The sequence below is a fragment of the Varanus komodoensis genome, unplaced genomic scaffold (genome assembly GCF_004798865.1).
Source record: "Varanus komodoensis strain SLA01 unplaced genomic scaffold, ASM479886v1 scaffold1, whole genome shotgun sequence".
In the NCBI taxonomy this organism is placed as follows: Eukaryota; Metazoa; Chordata; class Lepidosauria; order Squamata; family Varanidae; genus Varanus; species Varanus komodoensis.
This window is the reverse complement of record NW_025335268.1, coordinates 61,864,953-61,881,233: the sequence shown is the minus strand read 5'-3', so window position 1 is coordinate 61,881,233 and position 16,281 is coordinate 61,864,953. Positions and strand designations below refer to the sequence as shown.

The 16,281-nt window shown below is 40.5% G+C and overlaps 1 protein-coding gene across 2 annotated transcripts in view; it reads right to left on the bottom strand.

Annotated features, from left to right (window-relative positions):
* Window positions 1-16,281, bottom strand: part of ASCC3 (activating signal cointegrator 1 complex subunit 3) — a 258,311-nt gene that overhangs the window by 135,864 nt on the left and 106,166 nt on the right. For both annotated transcript variants that reach the window (XM_044427352.1, XM_044427362.1), the window contains exon 14: window positions 1,057-1,191. In XM_044427352.1, coding sequence (XP_044283287.1) covers window positions 1,057-1,191 — 135 coding nt within the window. The remainder of the gene's footprint in view (window positions 1-1,056; window positions 1,192-16,281) is intronic.

Below are 16,281 nucleotides of genomic sequence, written 5' to 3'. Positions count from 1 at the left end.
TAACAGCCCTTCTCAGCTTCCAGTCTGCAGCTTCCTTTATGGTATCAATCCATCTTGTAGTTGGTCTTCCACTTCTTCTGCCTTTGACTTTCTCCATCATGATTGTCTTCTCATGATGGAGAAGTTTTGACTTCTCTTGATGTGCCACGCTGACAATGTGCCATGAGACAAATTTTGCCTTCTCATGATTATGACAACTTTGGTTTTGTCACAAACCATAAATTAACTGTGCATAAATGTTGCATTTACAGTTTCAGTCAACAATAAAATCTATAGATCTGGCTGGATGAATAGACTAGCTAATTTACTAGCTATGCTTACAAAGGAAGGCAGGGTCTAACCCTGGAAGGCAGCTTCCACTGTAATTCCAGTGCCTAACCTGGTAAGAAGAGTGCTGGCAAACCAGAGGCCCAGTGTTGATGCCCTTACATTTTCATGGTGGTCCAGCTGAACACCATTCTTGTTTCTAGACTGGGTTATACTGGCCAAAACTCACAGAACCCCTGAAAGACATGGCTACCACTATTGTTATTAAAAATGTAGAACAAGTTACAATGTCTGAGCCTTTGCCTAATGAAAACTCCTTTTGTGAGTGCAAAACTCTGTATAAAGCATTATTTTCCAACAGACACAGAGGAAACTGATAGGGAACAAAAATCAGTGCCTATCTGGTGCTACAACAACATCATCCTTTTTTTCTAAGTGCTGCACTGAAGGAAGAATGCCTGATTCCACATTAATATAATATAAAAAACACAAACAAAAGGAAAAAAATAATAGGGAGTAAAGTAGAAAACCAGCCCTCGGCAGCAACTTCTTCTCTGGTTGTTCGATCAGTCTTCCTCTTGCTAAGAAGATCTCGCTAAGGGGCCCAGGGCCTCTTCCTCCCAGGCCTGTGGCAGAAGCCAGAATGAACCTACATACAGTTCTGCATTTTTCAAGGCTACAAACAGCTAGAAACGTAAGTGGCAAACAATATATACAGAAAGATACAGAATGTAAATGGATCCTGTTTTGGTATGAAAACAATACCTACCAGCCATAAGAGTCACTTACTTGTTTTTCTGACTGCCCATAATCAGGACCTTGGGATGGCAAAAAGTAGCGGATATGGCCATTATTTTTAGCTTTGTCACGAAGAGCCATAGCAGTCCGGACAGTGGCATTGCGAGCATGAACAAACACCATCACCTAGAAATGTTTTTAAAAGATAAACATCTGATTTAATATCATTAATTTCAATTCAAACTAATTGTGGTTAAAAACATGCCAAATGCTTATGCCAAGGCCAATATACACATTTCAAACATACATGTAAATAAACAAATGTACAAAATTTTACAAATTCTTCATAGTTTACAACTTGTTTTCAGAGCAGTAACACCATTCCAACACAACTTGGACTACATCATTTCAGACTACATGTATGTACTTGTAGGGGAGAATGCTCCTTCATGAAAAGGGTAAGGAGGCTTCTGCACACAGAGAAAAACAGCATGTCAGGGAGTACTGAGGGAGTACTATTACAAAGGATCCATCAGTCATGTGATTCCTCACTTGCAGTCACAAGTGATACAACTGAAGAGAAATAGGCTTACAATCAGAGCAGCTGGCTGTGAATACTAACACTAAAATCTAAACAATTTAAACACAGAATTGGCAAAATAGCTGTAAAACATTCACCCTTCAGAGGAATGCTGAAATGCACACTGAATGCTTTGGAAACATTTTGGAATAATATAAAAAAGTGTAATGGCAACACTCATGGTTTCCAAAGGACGCCTTGGAATGTTTTGGGCGGAAATCAAGTACAGGACCACCTTATAGGTCTTTCTTCAGAGTAGACCTACACAGCACTGTGCCTATTCTGAGAACACATTTCTAATTGATAAAACCACTGGGACCTCAATTTACATTGCTGCAACACTAATATTAATATACATGTCAAAATTTGTATATTCAAACAATGAATGATTTGTTTCACCGGCTGCAAGTGTATAGATTGGGAAGCTTCTTGATGTGCATCTGCAGCCTCTACTCAGCAAGCAGCATCCACGCGTATGTAGCCCTTGAAAGTTCCATTTAGACAGCATGGCTACTAGGTCAACTCTCTGCTAGTTCATCTCCTCTTTTAAAGGCATACAAGACAGAGGCCGACACTGTAACTTCATGCAGCAAATGTGATAAGGCATGACGTAAGGATTATTTTCCTTTGCCTGCCCTGAACCTTCTACCTATCCTTTTCACTAGGTGAAAGTCCTAGTGCTTTGGGAGAGGGAAAAAATGTATTTTTATCCATTTACTTTGCACTGAGTCTCTTAATTTTTAATTTGCTGCTTTTTTTTGGTTTGATACACTGTTTGTGGGGGATAACCACTGCCTCTTCAGACTTGGATTTGTGGGAGGGGGCACCTAAAATTGCAACAAGTATAATGCTGCAGAATGCAAGTTCCATTTATTACTACTTCAAAAACACTACTTAAAGGAAAAAGAACTGAGACAAGCCTTGATCTAAAGCTACACTACGCAACTGTCAGAATATATCCTTTTATTTCTGTCTGCTGGATGAGCACATAAAAAAGAACTCTACAGACCTAAGAGGGTTAACTTACCCTGTCCTAACTATGTCAAGAGAATTTTTTATTTCAGTGGCTAACCTCTATGCATTACATTATGCAAATAAGTTGGGAAAAGTAATTTGGAATAGAGAAAAGTGGTTCCACAGCTACAAGCTGTGTAATTAGATCTGTACTCTGAAGTTCAAAGCTAGCTCTGGTGTCTCAAGAGCTGAGAGCTGGTGTAGCTTTTCTCACAAAAACTAAGCTTTTAAATGACAAAATATGCAAGCAAAGCACAAAGGAAATGTCTCCAGGTTAGCACTACAGAATTGTATAAATATCTGAGGAAAAAATAACCATTCTTTCTGAAGACACTTTTTAAAAACTCATCAGTGTGGTATAAAGAACTAATACTGTGGTGAGTCTTAATTCTTTCTGTAAGAGTCAGTTTTTAACTTTGTTATATGTTCTTTTTAACTTTGTGAACCACCCAGAGAGACTTTTGGCTTTTTGGCAGTATAGAAATGGAATAAACAAACAAACTTAGAAGTTTCAAAAACATTTTACTTGCAAATGTCAGAAATGCTACTATGTGTAGCTCCACATATATAATATTTTGCATTTTCAATCAGGGTGCAGCAATCCTTAGACCTCACTGTGGGGGCCACGATCCCTAGGGTCTGACAGCAGCAAATCAAATGGTGGTTTGCCATTGCATTGAGAGAACAAAAAGTGATAGACACCAGCAGTGGAGATATTTAGTTTATTTTCAAGTTTAATTCATCACTTTATGGCAATCTACTTAATCATTTTATTTATTACTGCCATATTTGGGTGATGAGAAGCAGTACTAGAAGTCAGAGGCTAAATGTTCATAGAATCAGAGAACAGTAGAGTTAGAAGGGGCCACAAAGGCAACCACCTGCTGTTGCAGAACACCAGTTTACACCACTCCACGCAGATGACTGTCCAGTTTCTTTTTGAATGTCTCTACTGTGGAAGAGCCCACCACCTCTCTAGGCAACTAGTTCCACTGCCATATTGCTCTGACAGTGAGGAAGCTTTTCCTGATGTCCAGCCTGCATCTGGGTTGTCACAACTTGATTATTCCATGTCCTATGCCCTCAGTCTTCTCTTCTCTAGGCTGAACATGCCCAGTTCTCTCAGTCTCTCCTCATGGGGCAGTCTTTCCAAACCCTGGATCATTTTTGTTGCCCTCCTCTGGACCCTTTTTAATTTTTCTACATCTTTTTAAAATCTTGGTGCCCAAAACTGAATACAGGATTCTAGATGAGGTCTGACTAATAAGGATTATAGGGAAACTAATACTTCTTTCGAGCCATGTAGTCCCCATTTTGTATAGATGCATTTGGTTTCTTTTTCCAAGGTAGAACACTTGACACTTATTGACCAGCACTTGACCAACATTCCAGTTTATCCAAATCATGCTTATCAGACATAATTTCTTTTAAAGAGCTCTTTCTTAAACCTTGTCTTTGATGCTATAAGCAGACACCTCCATAAAGCTTCCACGAAATTTGGAAATTTTCAAAACATTTATAACAAAGCTCAAGAGCTGCCCCAAAGTTAGTGTCATCTTGGTCATTAACACCATGGGTCTTCTACAGAATGGTAGCATTAGGGCAGATAAAATGGAAAGGCATATTGGATGGTGGCAAAGGGAGCAGTTTGAAGCCAGCTAATTATAACATGGATCGTTTTCTGTGATGGCACAAGTAGCAGCAAAATCTTCCATCTTCTGTGCAGTTCCTGCTTATGAATCAATTTCTTCACTCAGAATTAGCCGCCCTTTCGGGCTTCCTTTTTCCACATGAATGGGTTGTCACCAGGTTCACAAATAAAATCATGTTACTTAGTCTTGGGGGAATGTGAAATTCAGGTGGAAGCACCTTCCATGAGTGGAGTCCTTATAGAAAAAGTCCTCACCCTTTTTTTGAGGGGGAGGGCTCCTGAATTAGAACAGGTGGGAAGTCACCTTTCACCAGGTTCTGCAGGCATTTCTTTGGATACAAACCCATATTAGTCAGTGTAGCATACTAATATCCCGGAACTGCCACAAGGAATCGGCATCCTCATGCCTTCCCCAACAGAAGCTCTGACTGTGTATCTGCATGCACCTAACTCCATGCTTTCTCTCTCTCTCTCCTGGAAAACACAGCTGAAGATGTGAAAATTACCACTCGAAGGATAAGAAAAGGGTTATCTGTACTCTGGGCCTAAGGGGTCTTTTTGGGGTTTTTTTTTGGTAAGGGAAAGAACATTTTTAGAAGACTTCATATCCCTTTCTGACCTACTTACTTTCCTCTTCAGTGGAATATCTGTCTTGCTAACAAATCTCTTCAGCCCCTGACAACAGCTTTGAATCCTCTTACATTCAGTATTTTCCATGCTCATTGTACACATCGAAAATCCCTTTAACCATGAACTTCCTCAGCCCCCCACCCCTTGGACTTCAAAACTTTCCCAAGTTCATGTATATCTGACCACCTAAAACACTACCAGTTGCAACACAATTTTATTGCAGCCCTATAAAATGGGCAGCTGATAACAGACAAGCGAGGCCTTTATTTCCTGCTGGGTACAAATGTTATTTCTTGTTCTCTCAAGCTATAAATAGGTTTTTGCCCCTTCAACATTTGCTGAAAGGCAGTGTATACTACAGGAAGCACTACTTCAGCTACTGTATGTGTCTTACTATAGGTTCATCCACCTGCCAACTTCCTTTGAGACATAAACAACAAAAAAATGTTGATTTGCAAGCTTATTAACCATACTGAAACTGATCCTTGTTTTGTTCAGTTACATTTAAAGTTCCAAACAAATCATTCCTCATTTCTTCATAATGGCTTCCTAACTACTATATGAACAATTTAGAAAGCCTTACGAGTACAATGTAAGAATTTAGTTTGAAGACTTGTTCATCATTTATAGATGTTAATCATTTCAGCAACAAGTGATGACTCAGTTGTCTGAGTGCTGGGAATGAAAGAGGCAATTTTCTTGGAGAACTTTCCGGGGCTTTAAGGGGTCCCCAGAACACTTCAGATGAGGACGGTGAAGGCTGGAAAACAAGATCTGTGGACAGAGGTTATCTTAGAGATGGCGGAGGTTATCTTAAGACCACAGTCTCCAGGTGTTCAGGCAGACCTTGGGAACTGACAGGGTTTGCATGTGCAGGGAAGGGACATGGGAGAGGAGAAAGATAAGCCTGGTTTGGTTCCTGACCTTGATGTGGCCTCAGGAGAGAAGGGCTATCCAATTAAAGGGTCAGCATAGATCTCATAGCTCTTCTCCAGAGAAGCACTCGCAGAGATGTGGAGCACAGGTTTATTGAAAAGGAGGGTTCTCGGAAATAGTTTCCAGTTTGGGTTCCACAAACCTGTTCATGCTCAGAGACTCTTCTGTGGGTGGCTAAAGTTTGCTGATTATACATTGGAAATGAAGTGCTTTTATGTAAAAGAACTGCCTTCTGTCCTGAAGAAAGGAAGGGACCAAGCTCCTGACACTGAGGGAGATGCAACAGACTGAACATTCATATTGAACCAGTTCACACAACCAAACCCATCACAGGTTACCCATGGTGGCTCCCCCCAACATGCACCGTACACAAAAAGAAGCTGTCTGAGAATTTGAGCTGTTTTACTCATGGTGTCAACCAAACGCAGACAAGGAATCCCTACCATGGCAAACGTTCTGCAGCCATCAGCTTGTTTGAAAGCAGGAAAAACCCCTTGCTGCTCTCCCCGAATTTGCCCAAATGGCAGCTGCCCCACAAGTGCTCAAGTGGCACCTGGAGGTGACTGGCACTGGCTTTCCACTCCTTGCTTCAAGCAAGAGCCATTTTTATGTCCCTGTGGCTTTTTAGCATCATGTCCCCCAACTCCACTGAGTTCCAAGCCAGATTGTTAACCACCTTTCACATTCTGCATGTTGACAGTCACAAGCAGCTGACAGTCACAAGCATGCCAGCTACTCGTTGGCATGACAAATCTGATCCTACCACTAATGCTGCACATACAGTCCCTCACCCTATGGGAACGCAATTCCACTCCATTACCCTGTAGGCTTGAGACTCCTAGGGACAGCTCTGTTGCTACTGTATAAACAGGGATCCAATCCACGTGGCTACCAGCCTCCACTAAACCACACTGGATAAATGACCGTGTTTCTATTTTCTTATGAAGTAACAGTTTATGTTCTTGCAAAGACAAATATAATAAAAACGAGGACTTGCCAAAATATAAAACTCCTTTCTCCTCAGCTTTCCAACCAAGCATCCATCTGGACTTCCAAGCACAAACTGATGTCAGAATCCCACTTGCCCATCCCACTAAGGAAAAAAGCTTAATCACAATAAGGTTCTACCATCAGTACGTCTAAGCTTGGTAGTATGTACAATCTATTGCACTTTAATAAAAGAAAACTTTTCCCATCTCATCGCAGTTTAAGTCCTTCATTATTGAATGCAGAGGAAAGATGCAATTTTGTTCATTAATTATATATAAAATAAGGACCAAAACACATGCTCAGCATTGCATTTCTTCCAACAGCACATGAATACCCCCATCTCTAACTGGTCAGGAAGTCCAGTAAACGGCAAATGCACAACTGCCTATGCCTTCATAAGGCGGCTGATCTCAAACTCCCAGAGTTACCAATGAAGTCCAAGGCTACTAATTAGCTATGCAATGACTCCGTTAGTATAAAAGAGAAAACATAATGAAGGGATGGCAGCATATGGCAAATAACCATTACATCTGCATTCTTTTAAAATTTACTCCAAAATTGAATCAAGTGCAAAGTTAAAATAAATCATGGACGTGGAATAAAACTGCAGCATGTGTCAAAGGGACAGAAACAAATCTCTCATGTCATTTCTAGGTCTTAAAATGTTTTCAGCTCTTTAATTTAATTCCCATTATTCACTTTCTACTTAATTTGAGAGGCTGGAATAGATGTGAGTCCCACAACTCACTTGACAGAAGAAAATTCCAGAATATAAATAGCAAAGCATTTAACTTTTAAAGGTAACTTATGGAACTCAAAAGAATGTTAAATAATTTACATTTGCATAATGTACTTCCTTTTACAAAAAAAAAATAATTAGTTACCAGTCAGTATGCATCACCCTAATGACATCTTCAAAACACCTTTAGAGCAAAAAAAAAAAAAAAACCTGAGGTGAAAGCACAGTGTAGTTATTTACATGCAACTGAATTTCAGACATTAAAACACAAAGATTTCCCTTCTAACTTTTTACTTAGCTGGTCATTCTGGTGCCCTCCAGATGCTTTGAACGACAACTCCTAAGATTTTTGATCACTGACCTTTCTGCGACCTAGACCTGAAGTCTAAAACATTTGAAGGGAACCAGACTGAGGAAGGCTGGTATACAACAACACATTTTTCTTGTGTCAATAACTTTTTTTGGTGGGCTTGCGCTATTGGAATGCATTTCCTGCATGCACAAGGTGGGCTGCCCTGTTTTCATTGATCCGCCTACTGTCCTACCTGGGTCACCTCCCATCTAAAGCTGCTCCTGATGGCACACATATACCAGGGCTTCTTTCCTGCTAGGATCCAGGCTCCTAGCAATAAACTCCAAATTTATTGCCCCTCATCCAGTATATGAGCTTTGGTAGCAATACATACCATTTAATGTCAAAGCTCATTGTCCATTTTGTTGCCAATTCAAGCAGTTTAGAGAGATCCCTCTGGAGTTTCCCCCAGTCTAAATCTGGAGTTGTCTGTGCTGCCCGTACTTCTTGATCTCTAAATATTTTTTTAGATAAGCAATGACAAGTATACAAGGCCTTCACAGGACAAGCAGCTAGTTGTCCATATGTGATATGCACAGGGACCACGAAGAAGAAAGGCATGTTCCTTAACTGTAACTATTGCTCTTCAAATGGTCATTGTGCATTCACACAACCCACCCTTTGGCATCACTTGCTGTGGTCCCTCCAATGGTTGCCTCTCTTCTCTCCATGGATACCGAGGGCCAGACTGGATCAGAGTCCTTTTTCTTTCCCCTCAGTCCAGATATCCATGGTGATCTCCACAGGAACTGAAGGGATGGGGGGAGCCTCTTCCTTCACTTCCTGGGAACAGGAAGGGGAGGGGTACCGACCCAAATGAACACTTAGCTATAGAAGCTTTGCAACAACAGGCTCTGTGCAGGCACAAAACCCGTATGTATGATGCACAGAGACCACGAAGAAGAACTGTGGCTTCAAGTGAGACTTCATGTTTTCAAACTCAGACTTGACTTCTGCCTATTGGTTGAAATCACTTTGCAAGAAGTCTCATTTCCTTTCTGAAAATTGGCTGTTTTTTGCCTGGTCATGTATACCATAGCAGCCTTTTTATGAGATATCTGAAAACACTCTTTCAAAATGTGAAATGTGCTATTGGCCAACAAAGACTAGAGATCCCTGGTCTGGATTTTGTTATGGACAGTAACCTGTTTTCACCCACAAAAGGATTTAGTGCACTGCTTATCCTGAATCCAAGCCATTGAGGAACCAATTAAGTAGCACCAGCCCCAGTACTGATTCTTCAGAGATCCTGTTCCTTCAGTGTGTAACCTATCCATTTGCTCTTAATTTCAGCCTCCTGCTCTTTAAGCAGGTTTGTTTGTTTATTAGATGTATATCCTTCCTCTTAGCCAAAAAGGCACTTGGTTCCTAGTTCCTAGTCCATAAGATAAACCACCCTTCACTGTAGGAGATGAACCTTGCGACTGATAATTTTGCAGGAGACTTTGGCAAAGGACTTTGTCTGAAGCCTTCTGGAAATCCAACTACAAACAGCATAAAGGTTATAAAATCCAAACCATACTATGACACAAATGATTACTTAATACATTACTGACTCCTACTGGTAGAAAAAACATTATTGTGAATTGTTACTGACAGCAACGAAATAGCAGTGTCTATTCTTGTACCAAAAATTAAGCAAGAGTAGCTAGCCTATTACTATGCAAATTTAAGTCATTAGACAGCTAACCACTGCATTTCTGCGGATGCCAACGGGCTTGAAGGGCAGTTGTTATTTAAAAAAAAAATACAAGCAACTCTGGAATGAAACCAACTGCTGCAAAAAGAGAACAAAGAAATTTTGGAGGGAGAAGCAGCCGCACTCTTTATACAGAAGCACTGTTGATCATCTCCCCATTGTGCTCATAAACACAGGATTATACAAGCATTTGTGGGGCAGATATATATTTTATGGCTTAAACGCAGACATCTCTGCTCATTGCAGAAAGGGACAATTTTGTCAATTTCCCCCTTTTTATGTAGTCCCTTGCATCATTTGAATTTCTCTTTGAGGGTTGGGAGACCCTCCAGAGGAGAATCCCCTAGAAGGATCTGCTGTGGGATCCTTCATTAGGAAATGAAGTTAGGATGCAACCATGTATATATTTATATACATATATAAGCATTTATCTTGGAAACAGACAGAACACAGCTGCATGTCTTCCTTGCTGGAACAAGTTATCTTCTCCAACAACAGATTGTCCTAAATGAAACTAAACTAAAGTAATTCATGGATTTCTGACCACCATTTATAGGACAAAGAAAACCTCAGAAGACTAACTAATGTATGGAGGACACTTCTGATTAATTCATGCTCACACTGGACACTTAATGAGACTTGCTCCCTAACAGCCAAGACCTCACTGCAAGTTCCCAACACTGGTAGAGGTTCCCTCCACAGGTCCATAGTTTGAGCATAGTAAAACAGGTCCTGTTGATTGCAGTAAACAGTGAGAGTAACCAGCTAAATCAAAATCAGAGTACAAAACTAATTTGCATGGCAATAGATAGATATACATGCTATCTCCTAGGGACTAAACCCCTCTGACTCCCTGTGTTTATTTAAATATGCTAGTATAGTGTTGGTTTAGTGGCCACCAGTTATTCAAGAAACTCAGCAGATTCCTTCAACCAAGAAAGTTTCACAGGCCCGGAACAAAGTTAGGGCTTTGTCATGCAAGCAGCTAAACAGAGCTCTCCTGCTGACCTCTACACTAGCTGGACCCCGGTTTACTGAGAAATTTACACTGAGCATGGACTTTTATGGAGGAAGAACATTTGTAAAACAGGAACTGTACTAAGGGCCAAACTAGATGTGCACTTTTCTTTATTGAGAATGACAGCCACCAGGGACAGGGGGTGATAATTAACAGAATTACAAGGACCGGTCGGGGAGGGGGGCAATTTAGCCTTTTCTCCTCTGCTGCAAAATCATTTCTGTAGCTGCTATTTGCACTGAGAGGAAATTCTTTATTGGTACTTGCTGTATTTCTAGCACTTATTAGCTTATATACACAGCAGCTACTATTTGCATTTTTCAAATGTTCATGTTAATTGCGAAGATGTAGTTGATGTCCCATCTTGTTGGGTTCCAAACTGTATTACTGGATTGCTGCAAATTGGTGAAAGACAGCAATCAATAATCTATATATTTTGACAGGGTTAAGTATAAACATTAAAAGGAAATCCATAGTCGATTACCAACTGAAAGGAACTTAAAGGAAGCAAGCGAGTCAGTACAGTTCTTTTTCTCAATCATCTCAAATCTGTTTAATAATGTATGAAACACATTTTAAAGACCTCCAGCAAAACAGAACTTAATAAAATCATTTGTCTTTAGCTAGAAAAATGGTGCCAATAGTTATTTCTAGTAACTAAAGTTAGTCAGTTCTTTTTCAGTTGATGTCTGTAAGCCAAGTAACAGTGGGAAAGTGAATAATGACTAATTTCAATCAATCTTCCATATAAATTAAATTAGTCTGTCAAATTCATTTCAGCAATCCCATATCATAAAATAGCTACTCGAGATGCATCACCTGATCCTTTCTCTCCAGAATTCTATGTCCTATCTGATAATAAACTCTTAGCCATTTTGGAATACAGTCACATTTAAATTATTGCAAATAAAAAACTGTTACCCATATTAATTGAAAACAATGTGAACTGAAAAATGTAGCCCTTAAACAAAGGCTTGCACAACTGACTTTAAAGGCAACTTTTCACAATAATTATAAGAGTGTTGTGAGAGCTATATTCTTGAACTTGAAGGCAACAGCAGAGATTGTGGATTCTGATAATTGGGACGTGTTACAATAATTTATAACATTAAAGCAAAGCATAACTGTAGTGGTATGTGGAAGAGCAAAAAAGAACAAACTAAAATTTAATGGATTATGTCCATTGAGATGTAATCTAGAAATGTTTCCCCCAGCTGCCTACTCCTGACCTCGTGCAACTCTTCATTGCTATGGTACAATAACCTCACAAGCTGTTTATACCACACTGCAGGATAAGTAGGGCTTGGTCTTGAGAAGGAGACTTCTGGAATGCTGTGTCCAGTTCTGGGCACCAAGATTTAAGAAAGATCCAGAAAAATGAGAAAGGGTCCAGAGGAGGGCAACAAAAATGATCCAGGGTTTGGAAACACTGCCCCATGAGGAGAGACTGAGAGGACTGAGCATGTACAGCCTAGAGAAGATAAAACTGAGGGTGGGCATGATATCCCTCTATAAGTACTTCAAAGGCTGTCACAAGGAGGAAGGTCAAGATCTCTTCTTGCTGATACCAGAGTGTAGGGCATGGAATAATCAAGTCAAGTTGCAACAATCCAGGTTTAGGCTAGATATCAGGAAAAGCTTCCTCACTGTCAGAGCAAAACGGCAGTGGAACTAGTTGCCTAGAGAGGTGGTGGGCTCTTCCACACTAGAGACATTCAAAAAGAAACTGGACAGCCATCTGAGTGGGATGGTGTAAACTGGTGTCCTGCAACAGCAAGGATTTTGACCGGATGGCCTTTGTGGTTCCTTGCAACTCTACTATTCTAAAATCCTCCCTGAATTCTTAGTAATAGTGCTAATGGAAGCACTAATTGCTTTCCGCAGCACTCAGGAGTAGCACTGGATGTACACATTGAGAGCCTGGGGTAGATACTGTGCAAGAGGGCTGCCTGCTGGCTAAATCCAGGGTAGTGTCCATCCTGGGTAGTGACCATCAGAGGCTCCAAGTAAGTTAAATTCACATCAAGGCATCTGACAGCTGTCAGGAGGTGAACTGTGAAGAGCTTTCATAGCCTAGCATGATCTTTGCTTATGAAAAAAGAAGGGGGGCTTGTTAACTCCTTCACAGCAGGATCTTTGGGGAGCTTTGGGAGAACATCATGCCTCCCAAATGTCCCCTCAGTTTTCCAAGTGTCTCGAAGATGCCAGCATCTCAAATACGCACAAAACTAGCAGATATTTCATTGTGGTGCAACTGTTCTCTGATAGCTCAGCTGTTCAACTAGATGCATTTCTAAGATGAGATTTCTAGGGGGTTAAAAATGTATTTTTGGAGTAGGAAAAAATTCAGGTATATCAATAAACCAAAGGTGGGTTTTCTCACTACCCACCTTTCTTTAAAACTAAACCAAACTTTCTTATTGGTAGCTGGAAACAGAAAAAGAGAAAAAGATGTCAATCGCTGCTGAAAATGATGTGATCAAAAGAATTTAGTAGGTATGCTGGGTTCAGATTCATCTTTGCCTCGTACTTCTTCTTTGGGACAAGTCACTCAACCTTTGCTGCTGCTCTCATGCAGTAGTTTTAAAGTGATGGTCAGGACAGTTTCTCAAATTGCCAATCACACCTTGCAATATATGACTGAGAAATGGTATCTCCTGAACTAAAAGCCAAAACTAAAACTAAAAAAAAAAGGTGATGTGCAACTGCTATAAGCACTTTGGACTGAGTACCAAATATACTGATTTAAACCATTTATAATGAATATTCTAACATTAACATTCTACTTTATTAAATTTGAGCCCCATTTTTTTTTCTTTTTAAAGCTTAGTATATGTTGGTCCATGGGGCAGGTTGGGTTAAGAAAAAGTGACTAATCCCAATGATTTTCATGGCTGTAAAGATCTGAGCCTTCCCTCTCCAGTTCCACTTGACCATCTGGACCACTTCAGCTTGATGGACTATAAATGGTGTGGGTATAATCTAGGATGACTCACCACAAATCAATGCAGAAATTTTCATGATCAACATCTTGCTGCACACAGATGAATGAATCCAAGGTTAAGCTAAAGACAGCTTGTTCTTCCAGAACAAAGTCTCCAAATTGTCTAGAAAATTGTCTATCAGCAACCCTAAATTAAAATCCTTAAAAAGATAGGGCTTAGATATAATGATAGTAAGGCAATTCATAGCAATCATGCAACTGCATGGCTGTGCTTACTATTATACTTTCTTATCTAATGGGAAAGCAGCATTTTCACAGCAAGAAGATGTGGTTGGTTTGAGGCTTGGGAATGCTCATGAACACTACCTGCAAAGGAATTAAACAAAAGACTAGGGAAGAGAAGGAAATATGAGCTGTTGTTGGAAAGCAGGATGCAGTACTGTGGTGAAAATGATCTGCTACTAGACTGTATGTTTAAATAGAGCCTAAGTCACCCTGCAAGTGCCTGCAGATCCAGAAACACCTTTGCAGGTGCTTCCAGGGAACAGCTGAGTGGCAATGATGCAGTGCAGCTGGAAGCCCTGGAGAGCTGCATAAAAGGCTTCACTGCATAGCTGCTCCTTGCTACAATGTGAGCTGCCCTGCAGGCTATCTTGTGCTCAGGTTTCCTGCATCACCTCACCTGTATCCTTGTGCCTACCTGACACCTGTCCAGCTCCAGCCTATTCCTGCTTCTGTCCTTGTCTCTTGCCTGACTGTGTCTTCTCAGGTACCTGCATCCATTTTCCCTGACACTGCCTGCTCCAGAAGGTTATTGTCTTTCTAGAACTTGACCTTTGGACTATGATCTTGAACTGTGGGATCTTGCCTAAGTCTATCATTTTACTGGATGTTGATCCTAGACTGCTCAAAGATGCACCTCTTGCCCTTTAAACCTGCTTCAGGACTCCATCTTGCAACCACATCCCTGGTTGTGGTATCTGACCATAGGAGCTTGCCATCCATGCCCCAGGCTTTACACAGGTTATGAAAGCTGTATACTTGAGGTAGCAAGTATAACACACATGCTCAAGAAAGAAATGAGGTTTGAGAACTTATAATCAGTACTGCAATTGAAAAACCCAGAGGATTTTTTGTGGCTCCCTGCTCTATCTATCACTGACTGAAATACATAACTGATTAAAAACCCCTAAGCTGTCTCGATGCAAATAGATAACTGATTTAAAAATGTAAGCTGTCTTGTTGACAAGAAGCAATTCAACCCAAGTGGTTCTGAATATGCACTCCTAAAATATGAAAAAATAGACTTCTTGTGCATCAAAATAGCCCTTGAAAAAATAACGCATGAAACTAGGAGCGCATGCATTGCCGTTTACAAATCAGGAAACGTCCATGTGTGGAATTAGAGGAAGTTGCAAGCAGTTCAAAAACTAAAATGTAATCATTAGAACAGAAGACACTACTCAGCATTGTCACTGCTATCTATGCCTGAAATTCTGTCTACAAAACCCATAGCAATATGTAGAGTAACCAAAAAAACCCAGACATTCTTAACAGCTGCTCTTGCTTCAGCATCAAAGTAAAAAGCATTGTTAGGCATTAAGTAGTCAGTCTTCCAAAATCAGGTGCAGTCTCAGATGCTTTGGACCATAATTCACAACATCCCTACAGCATGGGTCATACTGGTGTGGCTGATAGAAGTTGAAGTCCAAAACACTAAGACAGCATCAGGTTGGGGAAGGCTGGTTCTCTTTTATTATAAGCTATGGACACATACAAAATCAGCTCTGATATGAAAGGAAATATGTGGGAAACATAATGCAATGCAGATATGCAATTTTATGGCTTCTTTTTTCTTATAAGAAACCCAGATTTTCTAATAGGAGTACACACATTCTTAAAATATACCATAACACTAAAGGTAAGTGTCGGACTGTGACAACAGAGCTACTTTTTAAAATATTAGAATCGTCCAAGTAAACTTGGCCCAGATAAGAACCTGGCATGCAGTGCAGAAGGCTTATGACAACCAGACTGAATCTCTTCTCTGCCCCCCCATGTCAAACATGAAAAAGCCATTGCTGTTAAATACATATTTAAAATAATTGTGGTGCCTGTGCCTTTCCCTGTTCTCCCTTTCCTAGAGATGCAGATGAAAACTTAAGAATCATCGTCTTTTACTGGAGCTTGACAAGTTAATAAGCAGCATAACTCAAAGTATGACTTCCCTATGATAAGAGGGAGAATCTTTTGCCCATGTGAAGAGTTGAAGCCAAACTGAAACAATCCTTCTCTGTTTGAAAGCAGTATAGGGGAACACCTGGCATTACCTTACTGGTCTTCTCATTTAGGCTTTCATCTTTTTAGGAGGTGGAAGAATTCTGGCTCTTCCAACACCCCTTCCTGTCCTACAGAGCTGCCCTCCTTTCACAAAATGGCTTCATTCTCAGACACTGTCTGAATAATCTTGGTTGGTAACCTGGACAGTTCAGGGCAATCTGTCAACTCCTTAGAATCTCAACTAGCCGGTAATGTTGTATTTTGAGAAAGCTGGGCTTCATCGCTACAGTAGTATCTGCTTTGGCCCTAGGTTTTCCTACTCCAGATCCAAAACACTGGTGCTGTTGGAAGGGACCGGGGAGATCACACACAGGAAGGCATCATATGACATCAAAGGAGGTGGTCCAGGCACTGGGATTTTATTTTTAGTCTCACACCTGTCC